Here is a 21,794-nt window from a genome sequence, read left to right as displayed (position 1 = left end):
CAGTTTGAGGTAGAGACCATCTATTCCAATTTTTTGTAGGTTTTTTTTCATAAATGCATGTTGGATTTTGTCAAATGCTTTTTCTGCATCTATGGAGATGATCATATGGTTTTCGTCCTTGGCTCTATTGATATAGTGTATTACATCAAATGATTTGCTTATGTTGAACCATCCATGCATCCCTGAGATGAATCCAAGTTGGTCAGGGTGTATGATCTTCTTGATGATCTTCTGCATTCTGTTTGCCATTATCTTATTAAGGATTTTTGCATCTGTGTTCATTAGTGAGATTGGCCTATAGTTCTCTTTTTTTGTTGGGTCTTTCTCTGCTTTGGGGATCAAGGTGATGCTTGCTTCCAGGAATAAATTCGGGAGTATTGCTTCCCTTTCAATTTCATTGAAGAGTTTCAAAAGCAGTGACAGTAGTTCCTCTCTAAATGTCTTTTAGAATTCAGCAGTGAAGCCATCAGGGCCCGGGCTTTTCTTAGTTGGTTAGTTTCTAATTATGTTTTCAATTTCATTGATGGATATTGGGTCATTTAGAATTTTTAGGTCTTCTTTGTTCAACTTTGGTAATTCATACATATCTAGGAATCTGTCCATTTCTTCTGTGTTTTCCATCTTATTGGTGTATAGGTTCTGGAAGTAGGTATTGATGATCCTCTAGATTTCTGCTGGATCCATTGTACTTTTACCCTTTTAATTCCTAACTGCATGGATTTGGGCCTTTTCTCTCCTTTTTCTGATAAGGTTGGCTAAGGGTTTGTCAATGTTGTTTATTCTTTCAAAGAACCAACTCTTGGCTTCATTGATTTCTTGTATTGTTCTCTTAGTCTCCATTGCATTGATATCTGCTCTGATCTTTGTAATTTCCTCCCTTGTATGAGCTTTGGGTTTGTCCTACTCTTCTTTTTCTAGAAGCTTGAGGTTCAGCATCAGGTTGTTTAATTGGGCTCACTCTATGTTCCTAATATGAGTATTAACTGCTATGAATTTCCCTCATAAGACTGCTTTCATTGTGTCCTATAGATTCTGATATGTTGTATAGTCATTGCCATGTAATTGAAGGAACTGTCTGATTTCTTCTTTAATTTCCTCTGTTACTCATTGTTTATTCAGAAGTGCGTTGTTCAACTTCTATGTGTTTATAAAATTTTTGCAGTTTCTTTTGCTATTTATCTCCAATTTCATTGCACTATGGTCTGATAATATACAGGGGATAACTTCTATGAGCAAGTATGTGGTCTGTTTTGGAGAACGACCCGTGTACAGCTGAAAAGAATGTGTATTCTGATTTTGTGGGGTGTAACACTCTGTAAACATCTGTTAAGTTCATTTGCTCAAGAGTTTGATTGTGTTCTAGTATTTCATTGCTTGTTTTTTGTCTAGTTGAACTATCTGTGACAGTGGGGTATTGAGCTCCCCCACTACTATTGTATTAGTGCTTATTGGACTTTTCATGTCCATTCATATTTGTTTTATATAGTTGGGGGCACTACTATTTAGTGCATATATATTTATGATTATCATCTCTTCCTGTTGGATTGTTCTCTTTACAAGGATATAGTGTCCTTCTTAGTCTCTCTTAATCAGTGTTGGTTTGAAATCTACTTTATCTGCAAAGAGTATAGGTACTCCTGCTTTTTTTTGGTTTCTGTCGCATGGAGTATTGTTTTCCACTATTTGACTTTCAGTCTATGAGTTTATTTTGAATTAAGTGTGTTTTTTGTAGCTTATTGTTGGATCTTGCTTCTTGACCCATTCTGCTAGTCTTTTTCTTTTGACTGGTGAATTTATACCATTAATATTGATGGTTATACCTGAAACGTATTGACTTATCCTTGTCATGATTTTTTCTTTTTGTTGGATTCTCCCCCTTTGTGTTTAATTTCTCGTCATGCCCAATGGATTCATTTTGCTGGGCTTCCTGGGGTTGTGATCCTCAATGTCTTTTCCTAGGATTTTGTCTACAATTTTCTGGAGTGCTGGTTTGGTATTCATGAAGTTACTAAGGTGTTCTTTGTCATGAAAATATCTTATTTCTCCATCAATTTTAAAAAATTGTTTTGCAGGGTACATCAATCTGGGTCAGAGGCTGTTTCCTTTAGGCTTTTCTTGCCTTGAGGGTTTGTGTTGAGGGGTCTGCTGTGATTCTGATGGGCTTTCCTTTGTATGTGATTTGTTTCTTTCCTCTAACTGCTTGTAGAATTTTGTTCTTCTGTTGGGTTCTGGGAATCTTAAGTATGATATGCCTATGTGTAAATTTTTTTTGACCAAGGCTAGTTGGAGTCCTATATGCCTCACTTATCTGTGTGTCAAGTTCTTTCCCCCTGCTTGGGAAGTTTTCTGCCATCACTTCTGTGAACAGTTTTCTTATGTCATCTGCACTCTCTCTTGTTTCTTCATTGACTCTGATCAGTCTTATGTTATTCTTTATATTGTGTAGCAGCTGCTGGATTGATTTCTCGTGGTTCCTTACTATTTTAAAGAAATTTTTCTTTTACTGGTCACTAATTGCAATCTTATCTTTTATATCTGAAATTCTGTCCTCACATTGGCTCATTCTGCTATGTAGACTTTCAATGGAGTCTTTAATCTCCTGGAAATCTGTTTGCATCTGCTTTACAGATTCCATTTGTTTTCTATGTTGAGATTCCATCATGTTCCTTGGCTCCTCTGTTTGTGTCCATTCTAGGTTTATTAATCACGTCTTGCACTATGGGCACAATCTCTGCTGTTATCTGAGAAATTATTTCTGATTTCATTATTTCCAGATCCTCTTTTGTTGCCAGTTCAGGAAGTCCAGGTTGCTGAGTATCAGATATTTCCAACTTGTTTCCCTTTGGTGTTGCTTTAGGTGATCTCGAAGTCTGGTTTTGAGACTTGTTTATTGTCTTCTTGTTTATTGTCTTCTTATTTCAAAGGTGTGTGTGTGTGTGTGTGTGGTGCTGGTGCCTGTTTGGCCCACCTCTTCAGTGCTGGACAAGGGCTCTGTTCCTCAGCATGGGGGGGTGGTGGTAAGGCAGCCTGAAAGGCTCAGCTGCTTGGTGCTGGGGGGGTGCTCTGCTCCTTGGTGCTATGGGGAGTGATATGGTGGCCTGAAAGTCTCAGCTCCTCAGAGCTGGGGGCCTCTATTCCTTGGCACTTGGGACCGTTACATATACAGATTTAAGTGAAGAAGTGGACCAGTGCAATATGGTTCCACAGTTCTACATGAGGATGTGCTGAAAGTTCTCTATCAGTGTCACCAGTGTGTACTGAGTGTCTTCTGGGTCACAGGAGCTCAGAGCTTCTAACTTACTGCCTTTTTATTGGGCTGAGGACAGATAGAATCCCTCACTTGCACAGAAGTAAATTCTTTGCTATCCACAGTTGGTTGCAGTTGCAGACTTCCATGATGGTAGTGGCTTTGCTCAGGCAACTTGAATGAATCAGACCTATATTTCCTAAAATCTTTATAATTTGCTGGTAGAGTTGGCCAAAAGAATAATGGACTTGAAATTGGAAGGAGGAAGTAAAGCAGCAGCCCATAGCTGTCTGAAGGTGGGTGATAAGAGGGTGTAAGAAACAGATGCGGGTGGACTGGTGACCTTGCTGTTCTTTGTTCCATGTCTGAGTTTTCTTCCTGAAGCCTGAGTGAGCTGACCCACAGTGGCCCCAGACGACCAAAGGATGCTTGGCAACAACCCTACAGAGGTGGTAGCTATGCAAAAGTCCACAGAATTCTACACCAGCCTCTTCAAAGTTTCAGTCCTGTTCCTGGATGTGCCTAGTCTCAACATCCAACATTCAGCATCAACTCCAGTGCTGTAGATAAGCTCACCAGACATTTTCTTATGCTCAATTTCTTTCTTTAATCCTTCACCTCCTATTACTAGCTCTTATAGTAAGTTCCTTGCTTTGTAGTAGTCATAGTAGGTATGTTTTCCCAATGGAATTTGTATTATCAGTAGTTGGTTGTTTTGCTAATCTAGTATTGTGGACCAAACCACCATAAACCCATGGCTTCAAGCCACACAAATTTTGTTTTTTCCGTGATTCTCTTGGTGGAGTCTGTTGGGTTTAAAAGGAAGTTTCTTTGCTGTTTATAATCAGTCAGATGACTACAAACTGAAAAATCTAAAAGAAGGGTTAACTACTTTCTTGATACTCCTTGAACCTCCAGTGCTGTCTATTAGCATATTTGAATTTTGATAGGTCAGGTTAGGGTTCACAAAAACAAAAAAAGTAGAAATGTGTCATATCTGCTGCATGCTACTAATTAATCATTAGTTAAGTCATTCATCCGGTTCAGACCCAATGAGAGAAAGAACTACAATGTCATGAATGACAGGATTTGTGCATCTTTGGAATCTATTTTGGGTATTAGCCACTAGACATTTTTTGATGATCAGTTGGCCTCCATCATTTCTGTGTTACTTTGAGTTCCACTCTTTGGAGGCTTATTTAATGCTGGTATGACTACTTATCAGGCATCACATTTTAGCTTCCACCATTTATTCAAACTCTCTTGGACACTCAGTTCTATAACACCAGCCTTCATTACATGAATAGAAATATAGGATGGCATTTCCCTCAGTCATGGGGAACTGAAACTGTGATTGTATATTACTTCTCAGCACTACAACAGTGACAGACCTGTAGGGGCAGATGTTTAGCTTATAACGTTTTAGACTGCTTGTGTACAGAGGTACCATCCACTTAGATGACTGCTGGTTCTGGCTTTTTCCTGTTCAGGAGCCCTGAAGACATTTGAGTGTCTGAGATTGGAATAGGAGCTGCGCCCATTCACAAAGGGCTCCTTTCTTTCTTACTGGGACAGTTTAGATTGATTTTCTACTTCTAGATACCTTCCCAGTGGTATTGAGCCTAAACTTGCTTCCTAAACCTGGTACTTTGACATGATTAACTAGACCAACTCTGAGACTATGAGTGGTGTCATGTCCTTAAATGGAGAGACCCTGAGGACACCTTATTCTACAGATTCTATTGCTAGTTTTTCTCATGCTAGAGGCAGAGCTGGATTTGTGGGCATGGGGCTGTGGAGTTGTTCAGGGCTCAGTGCTTAGATGGCTCTGAACTCAGTTAAATTCTTTGCTATTGATATCTTTAAATTCCTACTAATTTTTAAGCAGAGAAGTCTCCATTTCATTTCTTTTTTTTTTTTGGTACCGGGGATTAAACTCAGGACCTTCTGCTTTCGAGGCAGGCGCCGGAACCACTGAGCTAAATCCCCGGCTCCATTTCATATTGATGGGGCAACACGAAGTATTCAGCCTGTCCTATCTCAACCATAATCAACATTTAGTTTTCTTATTCTTACTTACTTATCTCTATCTTGATGCAGATCTGGAAATAGAACTATATTAGGTACTGACCAGTGGAGGGGAATAGCCTACTACTGCCATCCACCTGAACATAGTCATTGCACTGGAGCATCAGAGAGAGAAACAAGTGGTCAGATAAGCTTGCTAAAAGGCCCATGGGGTGGATGGGTGGGAAAGAGACAGGGAAAGTCTGACTGTTGCATCGTATCTCTATCACCAATACAGAACTTTAGATTTTCAGTTCTCTCTTGGTAAAAGGCCAGGCGTCTAACATTCCTCTCCTACTCTCCTATATTTTCTCCATGTGTATGTATACATCTTCAGTCATTAGTTCTGCCTAAGCAGGTGAAACCTGCTAAAAGAATCAACACTGCCATGATTTTCTCTGTCAAAAGCATAGTCCCTAAGTGCCCCAGAGCACAACTGTTTCTCTTGAAGTGCTGTGGGAGTAAGTCAAAGCACCCTGGTAATCGGGAGTCTCCGATCTAGTTTTTGTTCCCTTGATCTTTTATCACTTCGAACTTAAACTACAGGCCCTTTCTGTCAACCCTGCTAATCAGACCAAATTATTTATGCCAGGTAAAAGTCTAGTCTGTGTTGGAAGACTGTTAAAAGTGACCCTTGGGCTTGGCTTATATGACTCATTTTAGTTAACTTCCAAATCAGCAAATGATTCTTGACCAACATGCACGAACTAAGGGAGTAAATGAGTGGATGCTTTTGGTGAGATCCTCTTCAGTTCTTCTAGTTGCTGAGTTAGGGGAATAAAACTCCCTGTGAAGCATGAGAAAATTGGCAGTTGAAGAAAAGGACAACCATATTGTAAACCTGGACATTGATAAGCTTATAAAGATGGACTGTCATGTGAGCCTGCTCTTCTCAACCTGCATGTGGTCGCAACTTCAAGGCTGTGAACTGAATGATGAATGAAAATATGTTTTAAATATATTTTGTTTTCCTTTTCTGAAAATAGAGTCAATAGAAAGTAGCTAATATAGATATAATATATAGATATAATAGATAAATATAATATATAGATATACTATAGATAATAGTAGCAATAGATAGTAGTAATCTTTTTCTGTGCTGAAAGAAAAAGTACATAAGCAAGTATGGGTTTTTAAGAAAAAAGATGCTACATATTCATACTGAACTGAAATCAGGAAATGCTATTGTTTGACAGGAAGTACATGATATTTTTTCTATTATCTCCTATACCCAGGAATGGCAGTAAATATCAACTTAGCATTATAATGTATAGTATAACTGGAGATTTTTGGTGACTATAATTCCATCAATTAATACCAATAGCACCAACACCAAATTCATTATTCCCAAATATTATTTATTTGCTTTTTAATGTGTATTTTGAATACTCAAATAGACAATTTTAACTTTTTAATGAAATTTGAATATCATTCAGAAAAGAGTTCATCACAATGATAATGCACAATTAGGGATCAATATGAAAAATGATCTTTTTATTTATCACAATGAAAAATAAAATAAAAGTGAATGAAATTAGTAGAGTATTGACAGTTCCTATGAAGTTTTTACTGTTAATCAAAGATCCTTTCTAGACAGCTCAATACTGTTTCAGTAGTTTAGAAATTTAGAAATTCAGAGATATCCTTTACTTACATTGTTTTGTTTTTTTTCCACTTTATTCAATTCTTTTATTGGTACAGTGTAGGTATATAACACAATTACATTTCTCATTGGGAATTGTACCTTTACATAATGCATCTTGGTTCTTATTTTTTCCCCATTCCTAGCCCTCCCTTCACCCCCTCCACCCTTCCCTATTTACAAAGACTTTATTTCTATTTTTTCCATTTCTCATCATTTTTCCTTTCCCTTCCTTCCTTTCCCCTGCCCCTCCCACTACGCCTACCCCTTTGGACCTTTTCTTCCTATTTTGCATTATCGATTATTCATTCTAATCATTGGTACATTTTAGGTATACAATATAATGACATTCATCATTTCAAATTTGCACCTTCACATAAGAGAGACTACACTGTTTTGCTTTTTAAAACCCTGTTCTAGGTCTGCCTGAAGAGTTTTTCTTTTTTAAAATACAAATAGTGGTGCTTAAAATAATACTAACAACTATAACAGACCCCACTACTGATAAGACAAGAATAGAAATATTAACTCCAGAATTATAATTTTTATTAGGACTAGGGTTAGGATGACTTTCATCAGGACTAGGATCTGCTTGAGGAATAAACAAAGCCACTTGTGCAATGTTGGACACTTCTGATGTCAAATTGCTTTGGTCTACACTTTGAATGGCAATGAATATGTGGGTTGCATTTTCCTCTGGGATATTTCCTGGTTTAAATGTAAAGGCTTCCTTGGAGTTGGCCTCCTTTGGTAACAGGTCAGTAGTGTTAACTTGAAGAGCATCTTCAAAATTATCTCTTAGGTCAATCATGTTTCCACTTATCCTTATGATGTATCGTTGAACTAAGAAAAAAGTTACATGTAGTTTAGTAATTGTAGCATGTCATATTAAATTTCTTTGTATTCATTTAAAAATAATTTTGGGAATAAATAATTTCGGAAAGTATATGTTCATATCAGAAGTCTTACTCATTTTTCAATACAAGCTGAATTCTGACTTTTAAACTCTGCCAAATACTACTATCTTTGTATGAAAAGTAGGACCAAGGTAAAATGTGTCATGTTTCATTGATTCAAAAATACCAGGTTTTCAAATTTATACTTCACTGAAGTATATATTAAAAATTGTTCTCACCTAAGCCAACCTGACACCTTGCTTTTGCAATCATCACCTTTCACCACATGAACAAAGCACATGACACTTTGTTCCTACCTTTTCCAACGTCAAAATTCTCTCCTGGTGCAGTCCATGTGAGAGTGATCTCTTCTCCTTCAGGTACAGCATCCAGGTCCGTGATTTGACTTGGTGGGTACGGGTCAGTGAAGGAAGTACTTGGAAATCCTGATACCATAAATGCACCTCCAGATGCTGTTCTGCTGAAATTCTCTAAGATTCCCTGGGTATCCTCAGTTTCAGGTCTTGGTGGGTTTCCTTGAATACTCCCTGCATTATACATTTTCTAGTTTCAAATGGGCAAAATTGTACTTATGTTACCCCCCCACATATATACAGTTACATTTTTAATTAAGTCTTGTCACGCTATCTTAAATATCCAATTGGTATGAGAATTCTTCCTTTAGTATACTAACCAAGGTGTTGTAGGACAAGTCTAGATAACAAATTGCTTTGGAATACCCTGAATGAAAATAATGATATGTAATTCAATATATGCCTTATAATGTATTTTTTTCTCAAATTATCTCAAGCTAGGAATATACCTAGGGAAATAATTGTCAGTTCCCTTCCAAACACTTGAGCCAGGTTCTTTCCTCCCTTCTTGCTGCAAGTGCTAAGTGTATTCCAACTGATAACTAAAAACCCTGAACTGTCACATAAGGGAGTAGGCAAAGGAAAAGTAGGAAAGAATATGCATTGTCAATACTTGTTATTACCTTATTTTACACTTTTTTTTAGAGACAGGGTCTTACTGTGTAGTTCACGCTGGCCTTGAACTCACTATGTAGCCCAGGCTGGCCTTGAACTCATGGTTATCCTTCCACCTCAGCCTCCTGAGTGCTGGGATTACAGGTGTGCACACCACACCAGCTTCATGGTTTTGACTTAATAATAACATTCCAAATAAATGTTTACTGTGATATCACATGTAATTAGAAGGATGAATTCTGCTATTAGCTTGTATCTAGGCTCATAAAATATTAGATTTTTTTCCTTTGTTCTGAGCTGAAAATTGAGTGTACAGTGATACCTCAGCTCATGAACACTTTTGTATGCAAATAATTTGGTTCACAGACAGAAGCGTTTGGCAAAATTTTGTTTTTGTTTGCAAATTCTTCACTGGGTGACAAACATGACTGTGGCCTCTTTCCCACAGAAACACAAATGTGGGCATCTTTTCCAAAATTGTAGAACACATTAAGTTCATGAACAGAGACACCACTATATTATTGTTTATGTCATCAATGTGTTCAAAACTAACATAATTCTAAGCTGACACATTTGAGCGCCACACATTTTTCTAAAGGTGATTTTGGAGGCAATTAACTGGCATCTTCATTCCAGAAACAGGAAGAGCTACACACTGAGTTGTAAAATGTTTGAAGCTTTACCTTAGTCATAATCAACTCATAAATACTACTTAAGCTATCACTGATTTCAGATTCCATGAGGTACTCACCATTCACTACCCAGCCTGGTATATATGCAGCTCTATTCAGTGGATGCTGTAAGCTTTGTCTGGCAGAGTTTGTTCCTCCATGAGCCTGTACTTTTAAGCTGTATCTGCCATTTTCTGAAAAATCTATAAAATATCTGGAGTAGACCCCGTCATCTTTGAACAAATCAGCACCTTGTTAAAGAATGGAAAATAAATTATTGTTGTAAATTAAATAAACTCATGCATCCTCTAAGAGAAGCATTGGCCCTGTCAAGTATTACCTCTGCTTGCTATTTTGGGAGTGACCTTGTAGAGAATATTTCCATTATACTGTGCCCAATGTATTGATGAATTGATGCCCTAGAGTTATTTTGATATCTATGTATGCATACCTATATAACACATATATACATATTTAAACAAATTTTTTTAATCTTTTTTTTTTGGTACTGGAGATTGAACTTGGGACCTTGTGCTTGTGAGGTAGGTGCCAGCATCACTGAGCTAAATCCCCTGCCCCATACATACATATTTTAATTGCATATGTATAATAAATACTTATATACCTCATCTTTCTGTCCCTCATTGATTTGTTTACAATATATAGTATTCTTCTTCCCATTTATCTGACAGTTGATTTGCTTACATAATCAAATTAATTGTGCCATGTCTATTTAAATCTAAAGCGTTTTTTTTTTTTTTGGTACTGGGGATTGAACTCTGGACCTTGTGCTTGCGAGGCAGGCAGCAGAACCTCTGAGCTAGATCCCCGGCCCTTCTAAAGGGTTTTCTTTAAGAAAAAGCTATATGTTGGAAGATTTATTTTTACTATAGTTATCTAAATCTATTTGTTTTGTTTTATCTTCAATAGTTCATCTTTTTTCCTTTCTCTCTTGATCCATTAACTCTCTAGTCTGGAAGAAGACAAGACCATCTACCATTAGAATAAATATTTTGAGGAGCTCAGGAATACTGTACACTTCTTGCCCAGCATTGGAGTTACCTATTAAATTGCAAAGTACATTTCCCAGCAAGTTTAATAGTCTAAATCAGAGGATCTTAAAATAAGGTACAGTACTTTGACCAACGGTGTCTGTATCTCTCTAACTCTGAAGACTTTTATACACGCTAGTAGCTGGACAGTCCAGAGAAGGATCTCAGTAGTATGTGCTTCAACACATTCTGCAGAAGATTCTTTTGCATACTAAAGTGTGAGAATGCCTGTTCTAAGCCACTGTCAATCATCAGGCTTCTTAGGTAAAGGCATTCCAAATAAGCTAATTTTCCAATTAGCTACATATTCATCTGAAATAAATCCACATACAGGTACATTTTAACGTTGTGTAGAAGATTTTATGAAAAGGGAAAAGAGTAGTGAGGAAGACAGCACTGAGGTACATCGAGGAACAATGTGCCAACTCTAGTTGAAGACAGGATTATAAAATGAATGAATAAATTACCCCGCGAAAGGTAAAATTCTGTAATAATTCGGATATGTATCAAATTGCTTATTTCCTTGTTCACTGACCTACTAACAGAAGATTCAGTTGCCAGAAAACTTCAGAGTCTGGAAAAAGGTCCTTGAGCACCACCCAGTCAAACACGAGAAGACAGAGTGGCCAGCACTGTCCCTTGTTTTCTGTGAGCCAGACCTGACACCTGATGTGCTAGTGATGAATCCTCCTCTTTTGTGGTAGTTCTACCTGCCCCTGGGGCACAGCTCTCAGGACTGTATTTTTACTTTGTTTCAGCTGAAGGGACTACTCTTCTCTCTTTTTCCCTGCCAGGGCCTGGGATCTACCATTTAGTCAGCATCTCTGCTTCAGCTTCTCTGCCCAGACTTTCTCGATGACGTCCCCTTAAGTAGCACTTGCCTAGAATTCCAGATTCTGTCCTCACCACCCTGAATGATACCTTTCTAACTGGTGACCAACATTGGCTGTCTGATGATGATAACAATAAATAACAATCATTAAGGGCTTAGCATGTGCTACACATTTGCTAAACACTATGTTTTAGCTGACTGAATTTCCTGCTGTTTCTATTATTCTTCTGTAATCTGCTTCAATTCATTTGGTATCTGTCTTCCTGCCCTACACTACTATAGGGACATAACATACCCCGAGTTAGGAAAATATGGACTTATGAATAAAATCCTGTGAATTAATACCTGCGCCATTATCTAAAAGGTCCAGAACTTTCGTGTTTCCACTTTTTGATTCAATGATAGCGGTCACATTAGCTCCAAGAATGGGTACAAATCCTTGTTTAACTTCTGCATAAACAATCATGGGGCTGGGGAAGCTGTTTGTATCTTTATTCATTTTAGCATTCACCATGATTGGAGGCACAGCAGAATTTGCTGCCCGAGATGTTACTGTAATAGTCAGTGTTTCTGAAATTTCCTTGGCTTGAAGGCTGTAAGTCCAAGTGCCCACCTACAATGTTCAATGGAAAAATAGTAAGTATATATTGTCAAGCTATTTTCTGATTTCATTATGCATTTCTAAAATAAATCATAGAAGTGTGGACTAGAATAAACAGGTGGTTGATGGTTTTAAAAAGGTGCAAATTAAATAAGCATATGAAAAAATGTTTACCATCACTGGTCATTCAAGAGATGCAAATGAAAACAGTGCTGAGATTCCACCTCACTCCAGAAAGAATGGCTGCTATCAAGAAATCAACCAATAACAAATCCTGGCGGGGGTGTGGGGAAAGAGGAACCCTGCTCCATTGCTGGTGGATGTGTAGACTGGTGCAACCACTGTGGAAATCAGTATGAAGATACCTCAAAGAACTAGGACTGGAAGTCCCATTTGACCCAGCTATTCCCTTGCTTTGTATCTTCCCCAAAGAATTAAAAGAATTATACCACAGTGATATATGTTATGTACATCCATGTCCATAGCAGCACAATTTGTAATAGCTAAAACTTGGAAGCAGCCCAATTGCCCATCAACTGGAGACTGGATAAAGAAAATGTGTGTGTGGTTTTTTTTATAAAATGGAGTACTACTCAGCCATAAAAAATGAGAAATTAGAGACATTTATGGCTAAATGGATGCACATTAAGGCAATACTTTTAAGTGAAATAAATAGGACACACATGTGTCAGTACCAAATAGTTTCTCTAGTGTGAGAAACTGAAAGTGTAAATAAGGACTAAAAGGTATAATAGATAATGTGAAATAGGAAGAAAGGGGGCAAAGGGGAGGGGTGAGTGGGAGGGGAAGGGGAAAGGAAAGAAGGGAATGGAATTAATATGAGAAAATGAAAAAATGGAAACAAAGTCTTTGTAAATAGGGAGGAATGGAGGGGTTGAAGGGAGGGCAGGGGAAGGGGGAAAAACAAGAACCAAGAGAGATTATGTCAAGGTGAAAATTTCCAATGACGAATATCATATTGTATACCTAAAATGTACCAATAAAATTAATTTTTAAAAACGGGTGCAAATTGAGGAAATCTAGCCTGGGTACCCTGACTAATGGCATAAATGCTGCTAATCCTATGTCTCATCTCAGCTGGAATAAATTAGTTTTGGGAACTTTGCCTTGGTTGTGGCTTTGTGCATATCAAGTCATCCAGATTCTTCCTATACTTCCTTCTTAGAATTCTTCTTGGACTACCTTCTCTTCCTTTCTCCTGATACATATTTTTTTCCTGTTTCCTGTCATTACATCTTTCAGGATCACGTGGTCAAGGAAAGTACATATTTTATCTTAATTCACAGAAAATATAATTGTTGACACTAACAGTTATGACATTAAACAATTTATTTTAAGCTTTAAAAAATTCAGAGGAAGTGTAAAAGCTGATTGCTTACCTGTGCGTTTCCTGGAATAGTGAGAAAGGCCATTCTGGAATTAGAGTCCAGTGTGAAAGGTTCTGTCAGTGTTCCATTGGGAGCCCAGAGGGAAATACTGGGAGGCTGTTTGTTCCACGTGATGAGAAAGAACGTGTCCTTCCCCACAGTGCTATCAATTACCACAGTGCCATTCATCCAGGCATCACTGTTCAAGGTTAGTCCCTTACTTTCAAGCTGTTTAAATATATTTAAACATTAATGACTATAAAAAATAACAACTGTATTCTTTTTTCTTTTAAATATGCTTCTTAATTTGTGATCTGAAAACAAGTTTATATACAGCATACCACCTTACGCTTACTGAATACTGAACTTACTGAATATACTGAATATTGATTTGTGAAATGCAACATCTGTGAGCCAGGAAATGTGGAAACACAGGGTCTGAGGAAAGGCAGTGTATAATAAAAGCCCATAGCAGGAACATGGTGCCACAGGTAGGGATATGATCCTATTATTATTTTTCCCAGTGTCCTGGGTAAATATCCAGTATAATCTTCACCAGTAAAGAGAGCTACAGTCACATAGGACTATCTATGTGTGTGTGTGTGTGTGTGTGTGTGTGTGTGTGTGTGTTATCCTTAGTTTAAACATCATGATGAGGATCAAAAGAATTACAGGGGAATAGAGTATTTAAGTAGAGACAGAGTGAGGGTCTCAATGATAAAATTAGGACTAATAAGCTTTCATGGATATTTTCCTGATGTGGAAACTTTAAATAATTTTTTCACATATGACAAAGAGTGAGCAAGTGGACAGCACATATATTCAAGAAAACGACAGACTGGTATATGAAGGAGGTAATCCTAAAAGAGAATGTAAGAAGACCTTTTCTGAGAGGAGATGTAAAGAAGTTGTTCAAGTCTTTGCTGACAATGCTCACCAGAAGAGAGCCAACTTTTTGGTTAAACTAATTTATTTTTAAAAATGACAAAATTTGTGTATATTTACCGGAGTGCTGGAATTTTAAATATGCACCACCAGGCCCAGCTAACATGATGTTTTGAAATGTGTACACATTATGCAAGAACTAAATCAAGGTAATTAACATAAACATTACTCCACAAACTTTTCATTTTCATAGTAAGAACACTATTTTCATGATTCTCAAGAATACACTATTATGTTATTAACTATAGCCACCATGTTTGTATAATAGTTCACTTGAACTTATTTCTCCTAACTAAAATTTTATATCCTTTGCCTAACATCTCTCCCATCTCCACACCTCAATGGCTGCTAACATCTGCTCTTTGCTTCTACGAGTCCACGTTTTTAGATTCCACTTGTAAGTGAGGCCGTTGCTTTTCTGTGTGTACCGTATTTCACTTCACGTAAAGTCTCAGGAAATCTCACTTTGTTCACTCACTTAGGTGCCTCCTAGGGGGTGCCTGTCCAGGAACAATAAGAAATCTTGTTTCTACTCTAACCCAGTCCTCAACTGAAAATACCTTCAATCTCATGGTGATAGAAGGGAATTAATTTTACTTTAAAACAACCTTTCATTGCACAGTAGGCTCCTTTCTAACTGATTCCAATATTCTGCTTTCATACTTTTAAATGTCTTTGGAATGTTACACTTGGAGTTACCTTCATACATTCAAAATTATTAAAAGAAAAATAGATTATAAAATAATACCCTCAAAATCACTTCTTCCAAAAAAAAAAAAATCAATTTGTCCTCTATACTTGTCAATTTCAGATCTGTCATCACTTTCCCCATCAACAGGTTGAAAAATTTCCCCATCATCAGGTTGAAAAATCTCCAAAATTCTCTTTATTTTCCTTTCTTTTATTCTCCATAAACTTTCAGGCTAGATCTCAGATGAATTTTTAACTCATATGCAGGATAAATCTGCAGAACAGATCTCCAGACCAATCTGCTCATATGCTAAACCCATGTTCTGTAACTTCTGCTCATTTCATTGTTGTAGAATAGAGACAAATAGGTTTGTTGAGGTGATTCCGGCCAGTCTTTTTTTTTTTTTTTTGTATTGTAGATTGAACTCGGGACCTTGCGCTTTTGAAGCAGGCGGCGGCACCACTGAGCTAAATCCCCAGCCCATACGGTCAGTCTTAATGTAGCTAATGTCTTGAAAATCTGCAAAACAGAAGACTGAACTCTTGTCACAAAGAAACATATTGTACATTTGAGGGAAAGGAAAGAAGAGAAACAGTTTTGTAAAATATATTTTGATAGAAACAAGTGTGTCGAATTGTACATGAGACATGAATTAAGAGCCTAAAGATTACTAAAACTTTTGAAATCTCAGTAACAGAAAATGAAACACGGTGAGAAAAAGAGTTGAGTTCAGAAAGAGGTAAATAAAATATAAAGCCAATGGAAAAATGTTGTTGAAGAAGTGAGAGAAGCCCTAGGATTGTAGGTATACAATAATTATTTGCCTTACTATTCTGTTTATTTCCCAGATAATTCTTGCATTTTCAAACTAGATGTTTGCTTTCATTTATCTAAAACTATATCAAAACAGAGAAGGGTGAGGTAAGCTTGGAAACGTGAGAAATTTTAAAAAACATTTTCATTGAAAATTCAGTGCTTTGTTTTAGACAAAGTCTAGTTTTGTTGGAAAATTGATAGCATTTAGTCTTAAAGATATCCCTTAACTAACTAACCTCTATGGGAACATAAAAAATATTGTCTATTTCATGTTATTTTACTCTTATTGACCATTTAATTTGGTTATATCTAAAGAATATTTTATATTTCTGGTTTTGATTTTAATTAAGATTTTACTTTGAAAGGAATATAGAACTCAAAACTTAAAGCTACCCAATTGTTTTTCTTTGTTATGGTAAGTGAAAATACAAAAACCTAGGAGTTGGAACACTTACCTGAAGGGACTTCTGTCTGGGATCAGCATTTTCTGATGTAAGGGCTGCAAAAGCATCAATAAGGCCATTGTTTTCGGCTTTATCTGAAGCGTAAAAATATTTTCCTCCTAAAATGTAAATGCATGAGCTGGTTGATTTCTAGAAAATAAGTACTTATCACATTTTATTAGTTAATCAGGCAACAGTTTAAACAAGTGACAGTTTTAATATGTATCATTAAACAGATCAATGGCAGATAGCATAAGATTAACTCTGAAATGTGAATTTAAAATATCTTAACGGGAAGCATAAGATACTTTACTATCTGAGTATCACAATCTTAGCTGATGAAAGACAGTACATCAAATAATCAGACTATGAAGAGTGTTAAAATTCCGTGTATTTAGTTCACAGTCTTTAAACAGTTACTCATTTTTATTTAAGACGTAGTTCTAACAACATTGGGTTTTAGATTTTCCAAACAGAGTAGATCAGAAAGAAAAAATTAGAATTCTATGTTCCTCCTGTTATGAAGAAATGTTATCTGACTATGTGATTTGATCAGCAGTTTTATTTGTCTCTCCATACAGCTGGTCTGAGGATCACTAGCACAGGGAGTAGGCTTCATGGTCTCTAACTCCAACCCACAGAGGAGGAGCTCAAAAGATGTTGGGTTGTCAACTTTGCCATTTATACATTGTTATAACAGGCCTGGAATATGTAGACCATGTTTTACCTGTTGTATTCTGCATCTCATTTACTGCTTTATCAGCAGATGGTCCCAGAGCAATGAAATGAATGATGGCCCCGCTTTCTTTCACTTCATTCTTACAATTTCCTACTGTATTGTCTTCCCCATCAGTCAGCAGCACTATTTCAGACCCATCTAATTGGAAGTCTTTGCTTCTAATCACCTGCAAACAGAATTCAGCTACAACTCTGATACTTGATTAAAAAGATTGATGGAAAATTAGAAAAAAAATGACAGAGAAAATAGAAGTATTCAGAATATAAAAGATATTGTCTATTTTAAAGCCATAGAATTTACAATCAACAATGCCTAGGGATTTAAAAGAAATTTTGTATTAAGGATGGAGCCAAGGCTCAATCAGCAGCTTCCATCTCCAGTTCTTTTTGCTTTTTTTTTTTTGTTGTTGTTCTTTTATTGGTACATTTTAGGCATACAATTTGTTTACATTTATCATTGGGTGTTTGTACCTGCACTGATGTATCTTGGTTCTTATTTTTTCCCCATTACCTGTGTGCCCATCCCTATTTACATAGACATCATTTCCATTTTTTTTTCTTTTCTCATAGTTTTTCCTTTCCCTCTTTTCCTTAGGACAGAGTCTCTCTTAAGTTGCCCCATCTGGGCTTGAATTGTGATCATTTGATTCAGTCTCCCAGACTATTGGGGTTACAGGTAAGCACCATCATGCCTAGCTACCCCAGGGGACCTTAACTTTCAATCTTTTTCTGCTCCCCAATCCCACTGCAGGGAATATTTATTCAAATGACTATTGGTGGAAGCAAAGCTTTGGAAAATTCTGTCTCTATTAAATGTCAGTGACAATATAACAGGATTAGAGAGACAGGAGTTAGGATTCTATCAGGCAGTAATGGCAGTGGTCCCCAAATAGAGATAGGATACCCAAAATGGAATCTTCTGAGTCTCCAGGAATCTTACAAAAACATATACCAGGTGTCCTTCAGTGGTTTAGGATCTTCTCAGAGCGTGATCAGGTGAGCCATTGGCTCAAGCCTATGGGCCCTGCGTGGTCACTGAATGAATGCTCCATAGACTGGACTCTAAAACTTGTGCAGTTTCCTATAGGGTAGAGGCTATATTGCTTATACAATAGCCTGAACTTCCTTTTAAATCCTTTAAAAATCCCTAGACAAAGAGCCCTCATGGGTATCCAACCCAGAACCCCCTCCAGATAGTAGGAGCTTGACTTCCTTGTCTTTATATCTTTTACTTACTTGCCTTTATATCCTTTAAATACCATCTCCATCCTGTTTCATTCTTCATCACTGTGGGACATAACCCTGGTATTCCAGTAAGAAATAACACAGCCTGGGAAACTCAGGTGGACCAGATATCCCAAATAAAAATGTTAAATGGAACATTAATTTTTTTGCTTCTTTGACTGAACTACCCTCTGACAAACCTTTAGTGTATAAATCTAGACAGATAATGAATGAAGAATCCACCTCAACATAAAAACATCTTATTGATTCCTAATTAGAAAATCCTCAGTATGTTTATACATGAAAGATAGGTTTAGTTCTAAACATGTTGAGGTTAGGAACTTATTACATAACTTTTAATTTACATTTATTAGCAATGAGCCCAGAACTAGGAGCATTTATGATGCTCAAAACCATATGAGTAATACTTAATGAATTTTATTTGTAGCTTAGTCCTTTTTTTTTTTTTTTTTTTTACAAAAGTCTCAACAGATGAAAACTCAGAGTTCTGAAGTAGAAACTTGTATAGAGGATCAAAAACATTATCTCAGGATAGCAATTATATTTCATCTTCTCTGACAGCTTTAACTGGTAGTGGCTTCCTTGAGCAAAATGGGAAACTGAGTCTAAGCCAGACAGAAGAAAATGCCCTATTATCATTGGCTTTCTCAAGCATGGCATGAAGGTATGTATAGGTTTGTAGAACAGGATTTGGAGTGTATAGTCCCTAATAAAGCTGATAGTGGGGAAAACTCAAAACCTCCATAAATTTTGTTTATTTTGAGGCAGAATGACTATTATATATGTTGTGATATTCATGCTCTGATATGCATGAAACCAAACTTAAAAATGGAGAATGATTTTCACGTATTTATGGTATTTATACAGCGTTACCATCTCCCTCCTCTCATACTTATGAGTGCAAAATGTAGATTCAGGGATGAAGTGGAGTTTTCTTATTTCACCTCTCACTTTTTTGTATTAATTTGTTCACTGAGGACAACATGTCAACCACTGTGATGGAGATCTAGTAGTTACAGTTCATTTCTACATTCATGTAAAGACTTGAATTCCAATTAATAATATTTACTGAGTTTTGGTCAGAGACTGAGGAGGTGGAAAGATGAGCAACAAAGTACAGCTAATATGTACAACATATTATACAACATAACTATAATTCACAATAAATAAAAAATATTGTAATGCTACCATTTACTGAAAATTTGTTATGTGTTAACTACATTTTTACATTTATAATTTTATCTAATTCTAAGATCCCAAATTGTCTCCTTATTACCAAATTTTCTCCCTACTTTTTCTTTTTTACAGAGCATCAAGAGTCACATTCCTGAAACATACAGGACATTGATTATCACACTTTGATGCTTGAAACCCTTCAGTAGCTCTGCTGTGCTTAAAAGAAAATATAAACTATTTATGTATGTTTTGAAGCTTTGAAAGTTTTAGTCATTGTTACTTCTCCAGCCACATTTCATACAGTCTTTTATGCCAATGTCCATTGCCATTAACTTTTACCACTTAGAATTATCTGGTGCTTTCCCACCTCTTTCCCAAGGCACTTTTTGCTCCCCTACTGCATGCAGGATTAACTCCTCATCCTTCAAATCTTTAGCTTTGAGTTACCCTTTGGAGAGATTGTAGTGGCTTCACTAATCTCTCTATCTACTTCAAGTAATTACCCTCCATTTCCAGTTATTTATGACCAGATCACTATGCTAGGATTCTTCACAACATTGTCTCCGTAATGTACTATTACCATTCTAATTAATCTGTGTAGTATCTGTTTCCCACTGTTATGCACCACAAGAGAAAAGAAGATTTGCTTGGCACATTAAAAGAAGACAATAAATACATGTTAAATAACTGAAATCATAAAAAAACCCTTTGTGCTAGCTTTAACTATCCAATTTTACTGCTGAAGTAATCCAGAACTAGAGGGGTCAAGGATCATGCTATTAGGGTCATAAAGCTAATAAGTGACCATTTTGATTTGAATGTAGATCTTCGTGTTACAAACCTACACTACAATGCTATGTAATTCATAAAAGAGACTCAATATGGTTGGTGGTGGAACAGAAAAGCTACACAAAGGAGAAAGGATTTTGAGGAATTGGTGAAATTTTAAAATACAGAGAGATGAGAAAGAAAAACATATTTTTTAGGAAGAGGAATTGCCTGTGCATAAGTATGGAGCAGCTAGCACACGGTGGGCTTGGAGGACAGTATAGGCAGTAAATTGCTCGGAGCATAGACATTGGAGAGGAGAACTGAAAAAAAAGCCTGGAAAGGTAGGTAAGTGCAATTGCAGGGTCTGGGAGACTTCAATAACATTAAACTGAGGAACTCAGACTTAATTTCATAGACTATGAGAGAAAGAAAGGATTTCTAAGCAGGAGAATGCCTCAACTATCAGCAAAGTACTTACCCTGCTACTTCCTACCTCTGCTGTCAAAGTTCATGTGTTAACTCATATGGCTTACCTTAACTGTTAACTATGACCAACAGTCCCTGCTACGTTTGCTTTAGTTGATACATGTCAGTTTTCCCTATTTGAATGACCAATAAACTAAAAGGATACTTGGTCCAAAGTGGATTCAAACCATGTAATTTCTTTATTAATCCAAAGGTGATTGCTTTTGTGCTCAAGAATACTTATTTATTTAAGTGAAATTCATTGAGTACTCACTTTTGTATAGTAACAAGCGAGAAAAATCCCTCACTTCATTGTGTTTATAATCTAGTGGCATTCTTGTAGGTGTTTATTCCCCCACAGTTAAGGCAAGGATTCAGTGAAACACTAAAAACACATTAAATAAATTTTTTATATGTGCTTTTATCCTGTGCCTCTTAAGATTAATGGTGTTAAAATTAGGCTGTAAGGCATTCAGGAGGCTGAGGCAGGAGAATTACCATGATTTCAAGGCCAGCTTGAACTATATAGCAAAATCCTGTATCAAAAACAAAACAAACAAAAAGAAATAGGCTGCAAATATGTGCAACTGCACTTCACATTAAAATGTCCTGAAAACAAGAACAAGAAGAACAAAATGTATTTACAGTATGACTTTCACCTGAAATGCAGATCTAAGCCCTTCACAGATAATAGTTCCTCCACCAGCTTGTGTAGGCAAGCTCTTCACCAGGGTGTCTCTTTCGCTCTTGCTTCTTACTTGTATTAACTCACTGTTAATGTTTGGCCTACTATCAAATTGAACCATTCCTACCCAGGAACCATTTTCCACAGTGTGCAGCAGGAAGTGTTTTGCTGCTTGATTCATTCGCTTAAGTCGCTCTTCAGCCTGAGTAAAAAAAGGGACAACAACAACAACAACAACAAAAACAAGTGAAGATAATAATGTAACACAAAATGAGTGCGATAAATTTATTGGTGAGAACCTTTTATGAATGTTAATTAGCATTTTTGAAAAAAGCAATAGTCATTTTTTTCAATTGATAAAGTAAAAAATGTGGTTATGTGTATTATGGGATGTATATATTGTAGTAAATAAAGAGCTCATACTTTTCAACCAG

The 21,794-nt window shown here is 36.6% G+C and overlaps 1 protein-coding gene across 3 annotated transcripts in view; it reads right to left on the bottom strand.

Moving 5' to 3' along the window:
* Nucleotides 1–6,653: 6,653 nt before the first annotated feature.
* Nucleotides 6,654–21,794, bottom strand: part of LOC101706570 (calcium-activated chloride channel regulator 4-like) — a 32,796-nt gene continuing 17,655 nt past the window's right edge. For all 3 annotated transcript variants that reach the window (XM_087213025.1, XM_087213026.1, XM_087213027.1), the window contains exons 7-14: nucleotides 21,335–21,562; nucleotides 17,008–17,185; nucleotides 16,293–16,399; nucleotides 13,398–13,613; nucleotides 11,742–12,009; nucleotides 9,593–9,763; nucleotides 8,170–8,400; nucleotides 6,654–7,799 (exon numbers count right to left, since the gene is read on the bottom strand). In XM_087213025.1, coding sequence (XP_087069151.1) covers nucleotides 7,360–7,799; nucleotides 8,170–8,400; nucleotides 9,593–9,763; nucleotides 11,742–12,009; nucleotides 13,398–13,613; nucleotides 16,293–16,399; nucleotides 17,008–17,185; nucleotides 21,335–21,562 — 1,839 coding nt within the window. In that variant the 3' untranslated portion in view covers nucleotides 6,654–7,359. The remainder of the gene's footprint in view (nucleotides 7,800–8,169; nucleotides 8,401–9,592; nucleotides 9,764–11,741; nucleotides 12,010–13,397; nucleotides 13,614–16,292; nucleotides 16,400–17,007; nucleotides 17,186–21,334; nucleotides 21,563–21,794) is intronic.

The sequence above is a fragment of the Heterocephalus glaber genome, unplaced genomic scaffold, assembly GCF_053883595.1.
Source record: "Heterocephalus glaber isolate CG9 unplaced genomic scaffold, H.glaber_assembly_v1.0 deba00001442, whole genome shotgun sequence".
Lineage (NCBI taxonomy): Eukaryota > Metazoa > Chordata > Mammalia > Rodentia > Bathyergidae > Heterocephalus > Heterocephalus glaber.
Note: the sequence above shows the minus strand (reverse complement) of the source record. Positions and strands in the feature narration are given on the sequence as shown.